The following is a 14,947-nucleotide window of genomic DNA, read 5'->3' on the forward strand; positions in this document are numbered from 1 at the left end:
ATTCGTTCACTGCTTCGATGACGTCGTTTTCTATAACAAGTGGCCGTAGAATTTATTGTGGTTGCATGCTTATTTTCATATACTTCGTTTTGTTGGTGTTTATTATTAATCCCATTTTTGTAGCTGATTCTTTTAATGCTCTCGTACAGCGTTTTACGTTCTAGCAACAATATTGATATCATCAGCATAGGCAAGCGTTTGCACTGATTTATTATATATTGAATCAATAGTTGTGATTTGTGACATACGTATTACTTTTTCCAGAGCCAGATTAAACAGTATAGTACACTACAGGAGAAAGGGTCTCCCTAGCACAGCCCGTTATTTGTTTTAAAAAGTTCAGACAGTTCCCCCTGAATTCGTACCCTACATTCAACTTTTTTAAGAGTTAGTTTTCTTAAATTTACCAACTGATTTGGTATTCCTAGCTCTTTCATTGCTTTAAACATTTCTCTTCTATTCACAGAGTCGTAGGCTGCTTTGTAGCCTATAAATATGTGACGAGTATAAATGCCATATTCCAGTGTTTTTTCTAAAATTTGTTTCAGGGTTTGCAATCTGATGAATTGTCGATTTACCACCTCTGAAACCAGCCTGGTATTTTCCTACCATCCGTTCTGCATATGGTGTCATACGGTGACAGTACTGTGGAAAATATTTTATACGCTGCATTTAGCAGCGTAATTCCTCTGTGGTTAGAGCATTCGAAGATATCTCCTTTTTTGTGAATGGTGCAAAGTATTCCAATATTCCAATGCAACTGCATCTTTAACTTCAAGAATCGTTGGTAGTTCCCCTTCCCTCTCGTCGGTTCCCCTTACCTAGTCTCTTTTGTCTTCCAGGTTTTCTTCTTCATCCCCTATATTCGTGGTTAAAGTATTCCACCCATCTATTCAATACATCTTTCCTTGTTGTTAATAGGTCGCCATTCTCACTTCTGGATTGTTTTGTGGTTGCCGTGAATTTTTTTCTGTTGGTGTTAACCTTCTTATAGAATGCTCTGAATTCTTTCTCTCTGTTCAAGTTTTCTATATATTTTCTCTCTCTCTCTTGTCGTTTCCTCATTGCTGAGGATTGTGATTTCCTACAATGCGGGCTGTCAATTCTCTCCATCTCTTGCGATTTTGAGCTGCTCTCATGGACTCGGAAAACGTCTCTCCAGTGGCTTTTTGTACTTGATCTGACCATCGGATAGGTGAGCGTCCTCTGCCTCTACGTCCTTCTACGTTTCCGCACACAATTAGTCTTTCTAAGTTGTCATTGTCTCTTCTCGCAATGTGGCCAAAAAACTTTAAAACATTTGCAAGACACTGAGAGGAGAGTCTGGTCTGAATGTTTAGCTCTTCGAGAATCGACTGATTGGATCTGTGCTCCGTCCACGAGACGCGTAGCATTCGTCTCCAGCACCACATTTCGAATGCGTCAATCCTTTTCCTATCCTCTGATTTTATTGTCCATGTTTCGGCACCGTAACTGAAGATTGAAAAAATGAGTGTCCGTACCAGTCTCATTTTGAGTTTTTTGGATAAAGAGCGGTCCTTCCATATTTTTGACAGTCGACTCATCGCGTTCTTGGCCATCCCTATTCTTCTGCGAATTTCCGTATGGGAGGAGGCTGCATTGCTTAAGGAAGATCCTAGATACGTGAACTCGTCTACTTTCTCGAATTGATTTAGGGCGCCTGTTGTTTGGAGGATATTCGCGTGGTCCACAATCATGATTTTTGTTTTCTGATTATTAATCTTGAGCCCACACTTGTTGCTTTCGGTTTCTACTCTCTTTATCAGTCTCGACATCTCCTCTTCAGATGTTGCTATCAGTGTTGTATCGTCTGCGAATCTTAAGTTTGAGATCTTTTTTCCTGCAATGGAGATGCCGCCTCTCCATCCATCGAGTGCGTTCCTCATTATGTATTCTCCATATAAATTGAACAGGTCTGGAGATAGTATGCACCCTTGTCGTACACCTCTGCTGGTTTTGAAGGTATCAGATTGCTGGTTTTCAATTCTTATTTTAACTGAGTTATCTTCGTATAAGTTTTTAATTAATATTGCCAAATGATCTGGAACTCCCATCTCATAAAGAACTGTCCAGAGAACTTCCCACTTCACACAATCAAATGCCTTTTGGTAGTCTTTTGGTAGTCTAGAAAACAGATTATTATTGGAATTTTAAATTCGCGGGCCTTTTCTATGAGCTGCCGCATATTAAGGATTTGCTCTCTCGTACCCTTCCCTTTGACAAAGCCTGCTTGTTCTTGGGGAATTTGTTTGTCTTAGTATTGTTGCAAACGGCGTTTAATGATTCTTAGTAATATTTTGCTTGGATGGGAAATCAGTGAGATGGTACGATAATTACTACACTTTGTAGTTGTTCCTTTTTTATGGATTGGTATGCACAATGATGTGCGCCATTCTCTGGGCCACTTTCCGCATCTCCAAATTTTATTACAAAGTTTCCACATTATGTAACATCCTTTGTCTCCCATGTTCTGAAGGAGCTCTCCCGTGATATCATCGCAGCCAGGGGATTTATTAAATTATCTATATATAATATATAATTATCTATATATTTAAGTTCCTTATTTAACTAGTTTGGTTTTTTTCTTTTGTGTATCCTTTTCTCTTCTCTTTGTTTGGTAATTCTCTCTAGTTCGTCGGGTAAGCATCTTTCTGTAGGCTTCATGTTTTTCTTTTTTTGCATTCTTGCATTTATCGTCAAACTAATGATTTTTTCGGGCACAAATTTCTGTTCCTATTTCACCAAATAACATTGAATAATACATAATTTATTTTATATAATATTTATTATATAATATTTAATAATTTAAATTATATTTAAACAGAGAAAATCAACAATAACGTCGCAGCCTGGGATATCTTGGGACGGAATATATGGTGTGTATAAGGAATAGTATTTTGAATCTTATTTAATATTGAGATTAGGTTTAAATAATGCAAAACATTATGGACAGATTCGAACGTAGCTATAAGGATCGAAGTTTTTCCATCCTAATTTCTACTACTCTAATTTTTGTCGAAGACTTCGAAGACTAAAGTCTTTTTCGTTTCTTCATATCTTTTTTGTACTTTTTCGTAAAAGTTAGATGTAAAATATTTATCATCTTTCGAACTCTTTTCTTCAATTTCTGTGTTTTAATCTTCAAAGTCATTCCACAATTCCTCTATTGTCTGCTTTTTAATGTTTAAGTATTCCCTCGTACATAATTCCTGTCGCTGGTTCAAATCCGGCTCGAAGGACCAATGGACAGATTCGAACGTAGTTATAAGGATTGAATCGTTTTGTAATGTCCCTTTGTCCGCTTCTTCTCGATCGACGATGATAAATACAATAAAACGTTGAAGTGGTGGAGTAAAAATTTTGGTTTTATTGACAGCTACTAATAAATACACTATATATGTTAGTTAGGTAACTTTCTACAATAGACAAATCCCCAATTTATAATCTCAAAAATAATGTATACATCAGCACAGAGGTTATTGCTTCTATCATACTAACAAACTTTGAACTGTGAGCTTACGATACAATTTAATCTAGGCCGTAACACTTAAGAAGTTCAATTGGAAAATATATTATTCGGCAATTTATTACGTTGTAGGTAAATGAAATTATTATTAAAATATTACACGATATGTTTTCACAATGTTTCAATTATACACGGTCAAACTATAAAATATTAAGAAGTTAAGAATAATGTGTGATTACAAATTAAGGGATTAATTTGTGATTGAACACATTATGTATTATGTATATAGCAAATTATAAATATCTACTATTGTTTATATTAATTTATATTTCTAAATGTAAAGTGTCACGATTATTAATCCCGCGACTCTTCTGTGTAAGCAATAGGGTGATTTGAATAATTCAGTATCGTGATAAAAAATCATCATCAAAACCAATAACTCCATTGACTTTTACTGAAAAAGCTTTAATCACTGCAATTTAATTTTTCTTGATCAATATAATATTATAAAAATACTTACTTAAGATTGTTTGTATACTAGATTTATCCTTATCGATAAGTGCAGATATCACATAGGTCATGCCCAAGACTACGAGTGCGAGTAGACTCAGTACGATGAACGTTTCGTACACTCGTGCCGTCAGTCCTTTACGATGACCGAAGAATCCTTCAGATTCGGTGAACAGGTAGGCAAAAGGGAGGGCGATAAATAAAGAGAGATTAGAGAACAGGAACACGTAATTCCATAAACCTGAAATTAGATAATATATTAGTATATTGCAAACGCAGTATTGTAGTAAATAAGTAATATAATACTTTGTTGGTGACTCTTTTCCGAGTCCTGAACACTTGGTAAAGAGCGACTACATTTTGATTTGTTTATCCACAAAAATTCGTCTATTTTTTTCATGTCTGTAAAGTTAGCTTATCCATTTTGTAAGGGCGAATTCAGACCAACACTATAATTTTTTGCTAATTTATTTATGACTGGAAAAATCAAGATATCGGCCAAAAACGATGAAACTGGAATAGTGAACCGCAAGGAATTACTTAATTGCTAATATCTTGTTTAAGTTTTACGCTAAGAAACACTATATCGCTGTAACCCTTTCCGAGAAACAATGGCGAACCTAACTTTACGGTAAAACTAGCTTAGCCATATCTATATCTCGACAATAAAAAGGTTTACAGATTTTAATCTATGTTAGTTATTATCTAAGTGGTCACCTATATTTATCTATACTTCATCTAATTTACTTACCGTTGCACGTCATCCGCGTCATAGCCCGTGAGGTCACATGATACCAACACGAAATATTTATGCGGTAGGTGTGTTCTTTTTTAGAATCACTTTGCCGAGTACACTGGCGTTACAGCCACTAGACATATTTTATTATATACGCGTAGAAATAATATTTAAAGATTTATATTAATGTTAACTTAAAGAAATACACAATAATATGTTTCATTTAATTTGTATAAATGCATTATAAAGCGTTTTTATGAAGAACATTTGTTCGGAACACACTTTAACTGTAATCGAACGAAGGTGATATTTTAGCATAAATTGGTAACACTTATTTGACAGTTGCGGTGTTGACTAATATTAATAAGTAATGAATAAAGTGTTGTTTTTGTTTAAGTATTCCATTTTACATCTCTATACGACGCATACAAGCGGCTCAAATTGTTTTTAAAAAGATTCTTTTTTAACTCTTGTTTTGTTTCTATTTATTTACATTAAATATTAATTTGTTTTGTAATGTTTGGAAAAGTATCACAATACCACTTATATCAATATGAAAATTAGGTTTGAGCACTTTTAAAACTATTCAATACGTACGTCGTTACTACAAAGAAAATATCTCAAAAACCACGATAATTATAAGTTCTTTTTTGACAAAAAGTATTCATAAATATTTTTAAGTAGAACAAATATTTTGTTTTACTTAATAATTTTAAGATTTTTCGAAGAATACTAAAACGATGCCAATAACTTATTATTAGGACTATGTTGTTGTTATACTACGATGTTCATATCCATCACGATAAGAAACACTGTAGGCTCTAAAATACGTTTATAATTCTTTAAAGTAATTATAAGATAAGAAACATAAGAGACATAAGAAACTGGTACAACATACCTGATATTAGCACAGTAATTAGAAGGCTATGCATTCAACAAACAGCGTGAACGCCTACTACGTGCCTAGCATATGGCACCAGAAGAAAAATGACGATATATGCAATAACAAAGCAGCTAATTTATTTGGAGGTAGAAAAAAATTTGTGTTTGATTAATAATACATTTAGCATACTGAATGAAAAGCGAATTACAATAAGCTTAAACTGATTTTTTAACTCGTATAAAGACGAAAAAGACCAAGGAGATAATGCTGCGATTCGTTAAAATGCTTTGATTCTAGACAACGACAAAATAAAATAAACATAATAATATATACTCTTCAACGTTCACTGCAAATTAATCCGTCGACTAGAATAAGTTAGAGGAACGGTACAAAGCGTGATATTCTGGTTGCATAACTTATGAAACTGATCTGAGCATAATTTTGCCGTTAGCTGTCAACTGAAATGAACTAACCTTTCCACACAATCACGTTTAACATTCTCGTCTGTATTATTATCAACATGTTTGATACACATTAAATATGTCTACGGTAATTTTCAGAAAGTTCGTATCCTACTGGATACAGGCTCGATGGCTAATTTTGTTTCAGATAGTTGTTTTCGGCGCTTAGGTCTTTCCCGTAATAATTTATCAATCCCAGTGGAAGGTCTAAACGGAATGTCGACGTGTACCACTCAGGGTACCACGTTCTGTCATATTAAACCGTGTGATCGTGACGGCCCGATCTTCTCGTTGGACGCAATCATTGTGAAAAAGGTGTGTTCAAATCAAAAGGTATTTATTAATCCTCACGATCTTATTCATATACGTGATCTGAAATTAGCAGATCACACATTCTATCAACCCGGTCCGATAGACATGCTGATAGGTGCTGAATTAGTTCCTCTCTTTTTAAAGTCTGGTCGAATTCTTGGCGAACCAAACCAACCTGTCGCTTTAGAAACCATTTTCGGTTATGTACTACAAGGGCGAGTCTCTACGGATCTTTCAAATTGTAATTTTACCGCTTTACATACGTCTATGGATACAAACATAGATAGTCTTTTACAAAGGTTTTGGGAAGTCGAAAATATATCTAAACCTGTCATTTTGTCCCATGACGATCAAGTTTGTGAAAATATTTATAAGGCATTTACTTTCCGAGAGTCAACAGGCAGATTTTCTGTTCCTCTACCGTTTCGACAACCCAATCCTGTCTTTTGCGATACTTATTCTCAAGCATATCGTCGTTTTTGCATGTTAGAGAATCGTTTTAAGAAAATTCCGGATCTCAAAGAAAAATATGTTGAGTTTATGAATGAATATATTACTTCCCAACATATGGTCCCGGTTCCTGAATCCGATTTTAAATCGCCTACCTCGTATTATTTTGCTGATCACGCAGTTTTCAAAAAACAACTTGTTAATTCGTCTCTTGTTTCCAAAATTCGTGTTGTCTTCGACGCCAGTCTACGTGACGTTCGAGGTGTGTCTCTCAATGATACTTTATATACAGGTCCTAAGCTTCAAAAGAACATCTCTTCGCTTTTACTTAATTTTCGATATTTTCGTTACTGCTTCACGTGCGATATAAAGCAAATGTATCGACAAATTAACGTAAACAGAGAATTTTGGAATTATCAAAGAATTCTCTGGAGGTCGGATTCTTCTAAACCTCTCCAAGAATACTTTTTACGTACTGTTACGTACGGTGTTTCTTCTTCACCTTATCTCGCATTAAAAACCTTACAAGAGTTAGCTGAGTCGGCAGAGTCTCGTTTCCCTAATGCTTCACAAGCTTTAACGCGACATTTTTATATTGACGACGGTCTATTAGGAAGTGATTCTCTGTCATCTACCCGCTCTCTACAGTTAGAGCTCATTCAACTTTTAAAGCTCGGGGGTTTTGAGCTAGGCAAATGGGCCAGCAACCATCCCAGTCTACTCCAAGATTTTGGCTCCGATATTCTGACATCTTGTTCGTTTGATAAAGAGGAACCTTCCGTTATTAAGGTGCTAGGCCTGAAATGGGACCCGTCGACTGACGTCTTTTCTTATTCTTACTGTCCCCTTGACAAAACTTGTACAAAGCGGGCTATTCTTTCGGAAATTAGTCGTATTTTTGATCCTCTTGGTTTCATCTCCCCGTGTCTTTTAAGGGCCAAACGTCTGCTACAACAGTTGTGGCAATCCAATGTATCTTGGGATGATGAACCACCTGAACAAATACAACAGGTATGGCATCAGTTTAAAACCGAGTTACCTGACCTTGCAAACATTCAAATCCCTAGACACTTCGGCTTTAATAAATCTTCTAAAGTTGAGTATCATGGATTCTGCGATGCTTCAGAGTTAGGATACGCCAGCGTTGTATATTTCCGATTTAGTATTTCTGATAAATTTGAAACTGTACTTGTGTGTGCTAAATGTCGAGTTTCTCCTCTGAAGACACAATCTATTGCAAGATTGGAACTGTTGGCAGCTGTATTGCTGGCGGATCTAGTCGCCTTCATTAAAGAGTCGTTTAAGCATATCTTTTCTTTTTCCGATATTCATGTTTGGTCGGATTCCACGATTGCTCTTACTTGGGTTAATTCTTCTCCGCATAAATGGAAAACCTTTATTGCCAATCGAGTAAGACACATACAAGAACTTATACCATGTTCTTCTTGGCATTATGTGCCATCTAACCAAAACCCTGCTGATTGTGCTAGTCGTGGTTTGACACCGGCACAACTACTACAATTTTCACTCTGGTGGCGTGGTCCGGATTTTCTTTCGAAGTCAAAGGAGTGTTGGCCCTCTCAAGTTAATTTTCACTCCTCCCATTCCACGGAAATGTTAGAATAAAAGATTTAAAACTAAATAAGGTCATATTCTGAATATTAAAAATAAAATATTTAAATCAGTCTTGATACTTTTCCAAACAGCAATAAATATGTGACCTATTTGATTTAAAATGGATTTAGGATTTTTCTATACTTTGGCAACTATGTCAACTTCGATCTCTGTCAATGATAATGACGTGCAACGGTAAGTAAATTAGATGGACTGACCACAAACTATAGGGTACTATAGTAAAGACATCTTACCACTGCCGCACTTTTAAAAGTAATAAGAATAGTGTATTCTTTATTTCTGATTTTTTTTGCATTTTTTTTTTTCGGATAAGCACTTACATAAGTTTTATTTATTGGAAATTACTTAAAACAGTTTCGTTTGTGATTACGTTATTATAATAATAAGAGTTTAAAGAGAATTAAAATTTTAAATTTCTATTTTAAACATGCAAGTGCTCCGTTTTTTGTGCCGGTGAGTGTATATTAACATTAAATAAAACAATAGACAAGAACAGCTAGAGAGATTGACAAACTGAAAGAAGAAAAACATAATCACGAAGTCAATGTTGCCAGATAACACCCAATATCCGAAGGACAGGTTCACAGGTCTATGAAAGATTTAAGATTAGCGAAAGGTCACTTTAGTAAAACAGGTCACTTGAGTAAGTAAACAAACATTGATTTATGGAAGTTGTTGGGTTATTATCAATCGTTGCTTTTGTTTATCAGGAAGTCAGGAAGTTATACGATATTGTTACATGTTCTCTTTAAGAAAACAATTTATGTTGGTACGATGTTAATTTTAAACATACAGATTAATATTTTGTAAATACTGTTATCAAGTAAATAGTAGATTGTAAATGTTAAAACGCAGTTTCTTTGAATCAATAAATCACTAAAAACATAATTCATTTATAATATTTATTTACTGAACAAAATGAGGCCTTCGCAACGTGGACGTTGCGAAGAATGTTTCGCATACCATGGACAGATAGGGTGAGAAACGAGGAAGTCTTAAGAAAGGCAAATACTGAGAGAGAACTACTCTGAGGGCCATATTCTGAGAGGAAAAAAATACACAATCCCTCAACTAATCATCCAGGGAAAGAGAGGAGTGGGTCGCAAACAAATGTCGTGGCTACGGAACATAAAGAACTGGACAGGCATAAATAACAACGACGATCTTTTGCATGCTGCAAAAGACAGACGTCTGGCCTCAAGATAATTCGCCAATGCACTATAGGTGCACGGAACTATAAGAAGAAGAAGAACAAAAATATATTTATTAGTCTAACCCTCTACAATTTAATACTTCTTATTTATACCGTATGCTTATGCTTCTACCCTGCGTTTCAAACTTTAGAATCAGTGTGGTGGTATATTGCAAGCGGGTTTGCCATATTTCGCCCATTCTGTGCATTGTCATAAATAAATCCTTCTCTTGTATTCCATTGATAGTGTTGAAGTTTCAGACTATTTTATGTTAGGCCATTTTGAAACAATAATTCAAGATGTAAACATCTTAATCATGGAAAAACATTTTTATTAATCCCCTTTGCGAGGTTGAATTATTGTTTTGAATTGATAAGATATTTTTTAATTATAAATTAAACATAATAACTTACGTTACTGTTCATCAGATTCGTCCGTGTCACTACAAATAAAATCATTGTTACTATCCGTTCTACCAATGTGAGTAAATGGTTGAATATTACCATCCATCATGTTGTCGTGTCTCCACACGTCCGTTTCTTCTCCTATTACGTGTATTATATAATTTTTCTATTTTTATTGAGTAACTTGTGAGTACGCTTCCGTAATTAAATTCCTAACTTCTTCTTCTTCGTTAAAAGTTTTGTTGTGTGTTTCACTTCGCTCCATCCAACTATATGGTGCTGAGCTCACAGTGATAGGGCTGAAGGCGGAGAATTTTCAAATCGTGTTGTTGTTGTACTCTTTAACTGTTGACAACTTCCAACAGTTCTACTTTTAAATAATTTTCCTGAAAAAATATATCTTTCGATACAATCCATCCTTCGTACACTGCGTCGTATGCCTGAAATACGCTTATAGAAATCTCTGGGCGCTGGAACCCTTTCAGCTCCGGTGACGCGTACGCGCGTCCAAATATGACTATAGATCAGTGCCATCGACGCGTAAGCGCGCTTTGTGTATATTATATATTCAAACGAAATTATTTCTGTCGGCAATGGACCTAAAGTTTTTTAATTTTGTGGGCACCTCAGTAAAGGTTAAAATTATATAATTTCGTGCTTGGTTTTAGTTCATGAAGTTTGGCATCTAATATTTACATAGCTATAAAATACTGCTTTTTCAACTTTATCTAACTATTGTTGCGAATGTTAATTTATATTTAAGATGTAAAAATGAAATAAACTAATGATTTTGGGGATTACCCTAATGAACAAAAGAAGTAGGTAATGTGTTTTTCGGGGAATACCCTAATTTTTAGGTATTTACCAAATGCTGTTATTGGAAATAGTTATCATTTTACGTTCATCGTCTGTGCATATAAGCAGTGATTATTTGTAAAATTAAATTAAAAAATGTCAGGTAAAGATGAAAATCCCAGTTGCTCGGGTGTAAAGAGGAAATGGGAATGAAAAAAAAAACCATTAACAGAATAGGAACTACTTCGTATTTTAGACGAAAATACTGATAATGATGATGATGATTTTGATGCGTCCAGTGATGATAATTATGTAGTAGATGAAAGTGATGACGATGATGGGGTACCAGCTATTGTGTCAAGGGTAAGTATGTTTTAAAAATTTTATTCAACGCTTCTCACTAGAGGTATTGATTTTAGGATATAAATACCTCTGTTGCAAATAATGATGGAACAGATATTTGGGAGGAAATTCCTAATTCGATGAAACAGTTTCATTTTACAAAAATACAACAACTGCTAGTTCCTCTTCCTGGTGAAAGACCTATTGATTATTATAGCATGTTATTGACGAATGAATTTTTGCAACATATATGCGACCAAACTAATACGAATGCTGAAAATATATTTTTGAAAACCGGATTTCAGGAACATTCTCGAATAATCCAATGGAAACCTATTACACCCAACGAATTACGTATATTTGTGGGAATATTATGTCAAATGGGTGTAGTTAAAATGCCCAGATTTCAAGATTATTGGGAAAAGAACGACCCCTTGTTTACCACACCAATTATCTCCTCCCACATGAGCAGAAACAGATTTCTGCTTATATTGCGATGTCTACATTTCGTACAAGAACCATCAGATAATGAACCAATACCTGATGACAGGATTTATAAGGTCAGGCCTTTAATTAATTTTTTTAATGAAAGAATGAGCACACTGTATTATCCAGGACGGGGCTTGAGCTTGGACGAATCAATGATTCTACATCGTGGGCGTTTGAATTTCAGACAATACATTAAGAATAAAAAACATAAATACGGAATTAAACTTTATATGATGACAGAACCTACCGGTCTTGTTTTAAACTTTATGGTATATACAGGAATGTACGACGATGCTGACAGCAAAGGTCACACCGAAAAAGTTGTTTTTAAACTACTAGAGGGAAAATTAGGCGTTGTTCATTGTGTTTACATGGATAATTATTATAACAGTTTTACTCTGGCCAAAAAGTTGCTCGATGAAAGAACTCATTGTACCGGAACATTGAGAATGAGTAGAAAAGATAATCCAACAGATGTAAAAAATGCTGCACTTCAGAAATCAGAAAGTATTGCAAGATATCGAAGCGGCATTTTAGTAGGTAAATGGAAAGATAAACGAGATATTTACTATATATCAACAGAAGTGCAACATGAAATGCAAGAAGTTGTGACAAGAAGAGGTAAAAAGGTTTTTAAGCCGAACGCAATTGTCAGATACAATGACAATATGGGGGGTATAGATCGACAAGATCAAATGCTTGCCTATTACCCCTTTCAAAAAAAGACGGTTAGATGGCCAAACAAAATTTTTTTCCAGATCATACAAATGATGATGGTGAATTCCCATATTTGGTATAAAAAATATACGGGAAGAAGAGTTGGGCTGTATGAATTTCGTTTGTCTGTTATTAGAGATATGTTGTTTCCAAATGGAGTTTCTAGCGTTGCATCATCTCTTCCAGAAAATCAAAATCATATTGTGGAGAAACGTGAAGTCAAGAACAAAAAAAGTGGTATCATGAGAAAAAAGTGTAGAAAGTGTTACGAGCGTGGTGTACGCAAGGATACAATTTATGAATGTAATTCTTGTCCAGACAAAGCAGGCTTTTGTTTAGACTGTTGTACAATAACTCATATTTAAAAATGTTGAAAGATTTTGTAGTTTCCAATATTTGGCCTAAATTTTTATTTTGTTTTTTCTCTAAGTAATAAACACTTTTTGCATTAAACTTTTTTTATTAATTTCCGTCTTTATTCCAAAACTATCACTTTTACTCTTACTACATTTACAGACGCGCTACCGCGTCATGAAGCATACTATACTGCAGTGCCCACGACGCGCTAGTGCGTCTGATTTTTTCTTAATTTCAACAGTGGAAAATTTTATGTCTCGACGTATAATTACTATTTTTTTATGTAGTTCAACTGATATAATTGGGTTAAAGAAAATTTTATATACTGGCATCACGTTGCTGCTTGGAAATATTAAAGAGGAGCTGACAGTGTTGTCGCTTTAAACTCTCTGTCATTCCACAGACTTCCAGATTGGTGCGCCGCAGGTCATCGAACACCGGACTTCTGTTTGATCATGGGAAAGGGGCAGGCGTAACAATATTTTTCATTAGAAAAAAGTGTCACCTATCGTGCAGACTTTCCAACCTCTCGATAAATAAAAACAATTTCTTCCTCCCCCTGAAACTTCCTTTTGCCGAAAAATTGAAAGTTTCAAAATCATTTTTGCAATAGGTATTAACAATTTACGATCCTATTCCCATATCAGTTGGCCAGTTAGATTGATAAGAAAATTTTAGAGAACAACAATAAAAGCGCAGCGTAAATTTTAGAAAATTTTTATGATCCTAACAACATTTTTGAATTTCCTAATTATAGAAAATATTTTATAACGTAATGAAAACTATTGATTAAACAGAATAATACCAAGTTTTTACCAAGTTCTGACAAAATTCTAATGTAAACGAATCTCATATTTCTTGCAATTTTTCCTTCAATTCGTTGACGGACATGGCAGGATGTTTTCTCAAAGCTTTTTTCATTTCGCGCCACAAAGTAATGGTATGCCATGGTTTCAATCCATTTTAATTTCTTTTTTGAGGTATGACAACTTGCGAACTCCTGTTGGACGGTAAAAAGCTTCCGCTGATGTTAAATGGTGTTCCATAATAGGTAAAAGATATTCTTGTAAAACATTCAAATATTTGTCCGTGTTTACAATTCCATCGATAAAATGTAACTGTCCCACACCTTTAGACGACATGCTGCCCTAGATCATGACAGAACAAATTTTCTCATCGATAACTTTACCTCGACCCATTGTACAATCCACAAACGCCAAAAAGATTTACAATACTACAAAATACATTTGACACTAACTGGCAATATTATTGTTTTGATGTGATTTTTCCATAGCTACCTCTGGATTTAACGTAATTATGAAAAAATCAACGTATGTTGACATAAGTGAATGCATAGCCAGGGTTTAGTGAATTTTTTTATCGTTTAAAATAAAAAAACCATAAGGGTAATGTGTTCAATAAATATTAATAAAAATGCCATATTAATTAATATGAGAACTTATAAAAACATGCAGAGTATAATTTGTTTATGGTAATCGACTTGAACTGCAAATTCCATAGGTGGGCCAACTTATATGGGAAGGGGCTCGTATTCCATTTTAAAAATTTTACTTATTTTTAACGTTTGTTAATAAATAATTGCACCACAAAACTATTGACACATATCTTAAAGGTTTTTCGATCGATTTGCATAACTTTTATTATTATTCCATATAGAATCTAAACCAATGGGCTAGATAGTAGTTATGACGACTTTAACAAAAAACACTGTATTTTTTATTATTGGCCTGGGCTATCGTGAAATACTAAGGATGCGCAGCATTGATTTCTTATAGCTGGTGATCACTATAATATATCGTCGGTATACTGCGAAAACCAGATAAATGACAAATTTTAAAATATTGAGTTAAGTATACCAAAATTCTCAGCTTTTTCGGCTCTACATACAGGTAAAACCCAATAAATGATACGACTTACCATTCAGCAGATAATTTGTGTAATAAACAAATAAGTTACACCTAATCAACTTTTCATTTTCAAATAAAACAATATATCGCTACTTACTTCCATAAAATTAAAGTTCTGTTGCATGTAAAACAAGGTAAGCCCACATATATTATTATGCCGGACAACAATATATTTCTACTACTGCAAACCATATTCAGTAAAAAGGTGATAAGTGTCATTAATACATTTTACGTGTATGATTTATTAA

The 14,947-nt window shown here is 34.4% G+C and overlaps 1 protein-coding gene across 1 annotated transcript in view; it reads right to left on the minus strand.

The window, feature by feature from the left end:
• Positions 1 to 14,947, minus strand: part of lili (LMBR1-like protein lilipod) — a 77,222-nt gene that overhangs the window by 19,562 nt on the left and 42,713 nt on the right. Inside the window, exon 3 of the mRNA XM_072535828.1 lies at positions 4,008 to 4,238. Coding sequence (XP_072391929.1) covers positions 4,008 to 4,238 — 231 coding nt within the window. The remainder of the gene's footprint in view (positions 1 to 4,007; positions 4,239 to 14,947) is intronic.

The sequence above is a fragment of the Diabrotica undecimpunctata genome, chromosome 6 (genome assembly GCF_040954645.1).
Source record: "Diabrotica undecimpunctata isolate CICGRU chromosome 6, icDiaUnde3, whole genome shotgun sequence".
In the NCBI taxonomy this organism is placed as follows: Eukaryota; Metazoa; Arthropoda; class Insecta; order Coleoptera; family Chrysomelidae; genus Diabrotica; species Diabrotica undecimpunctata.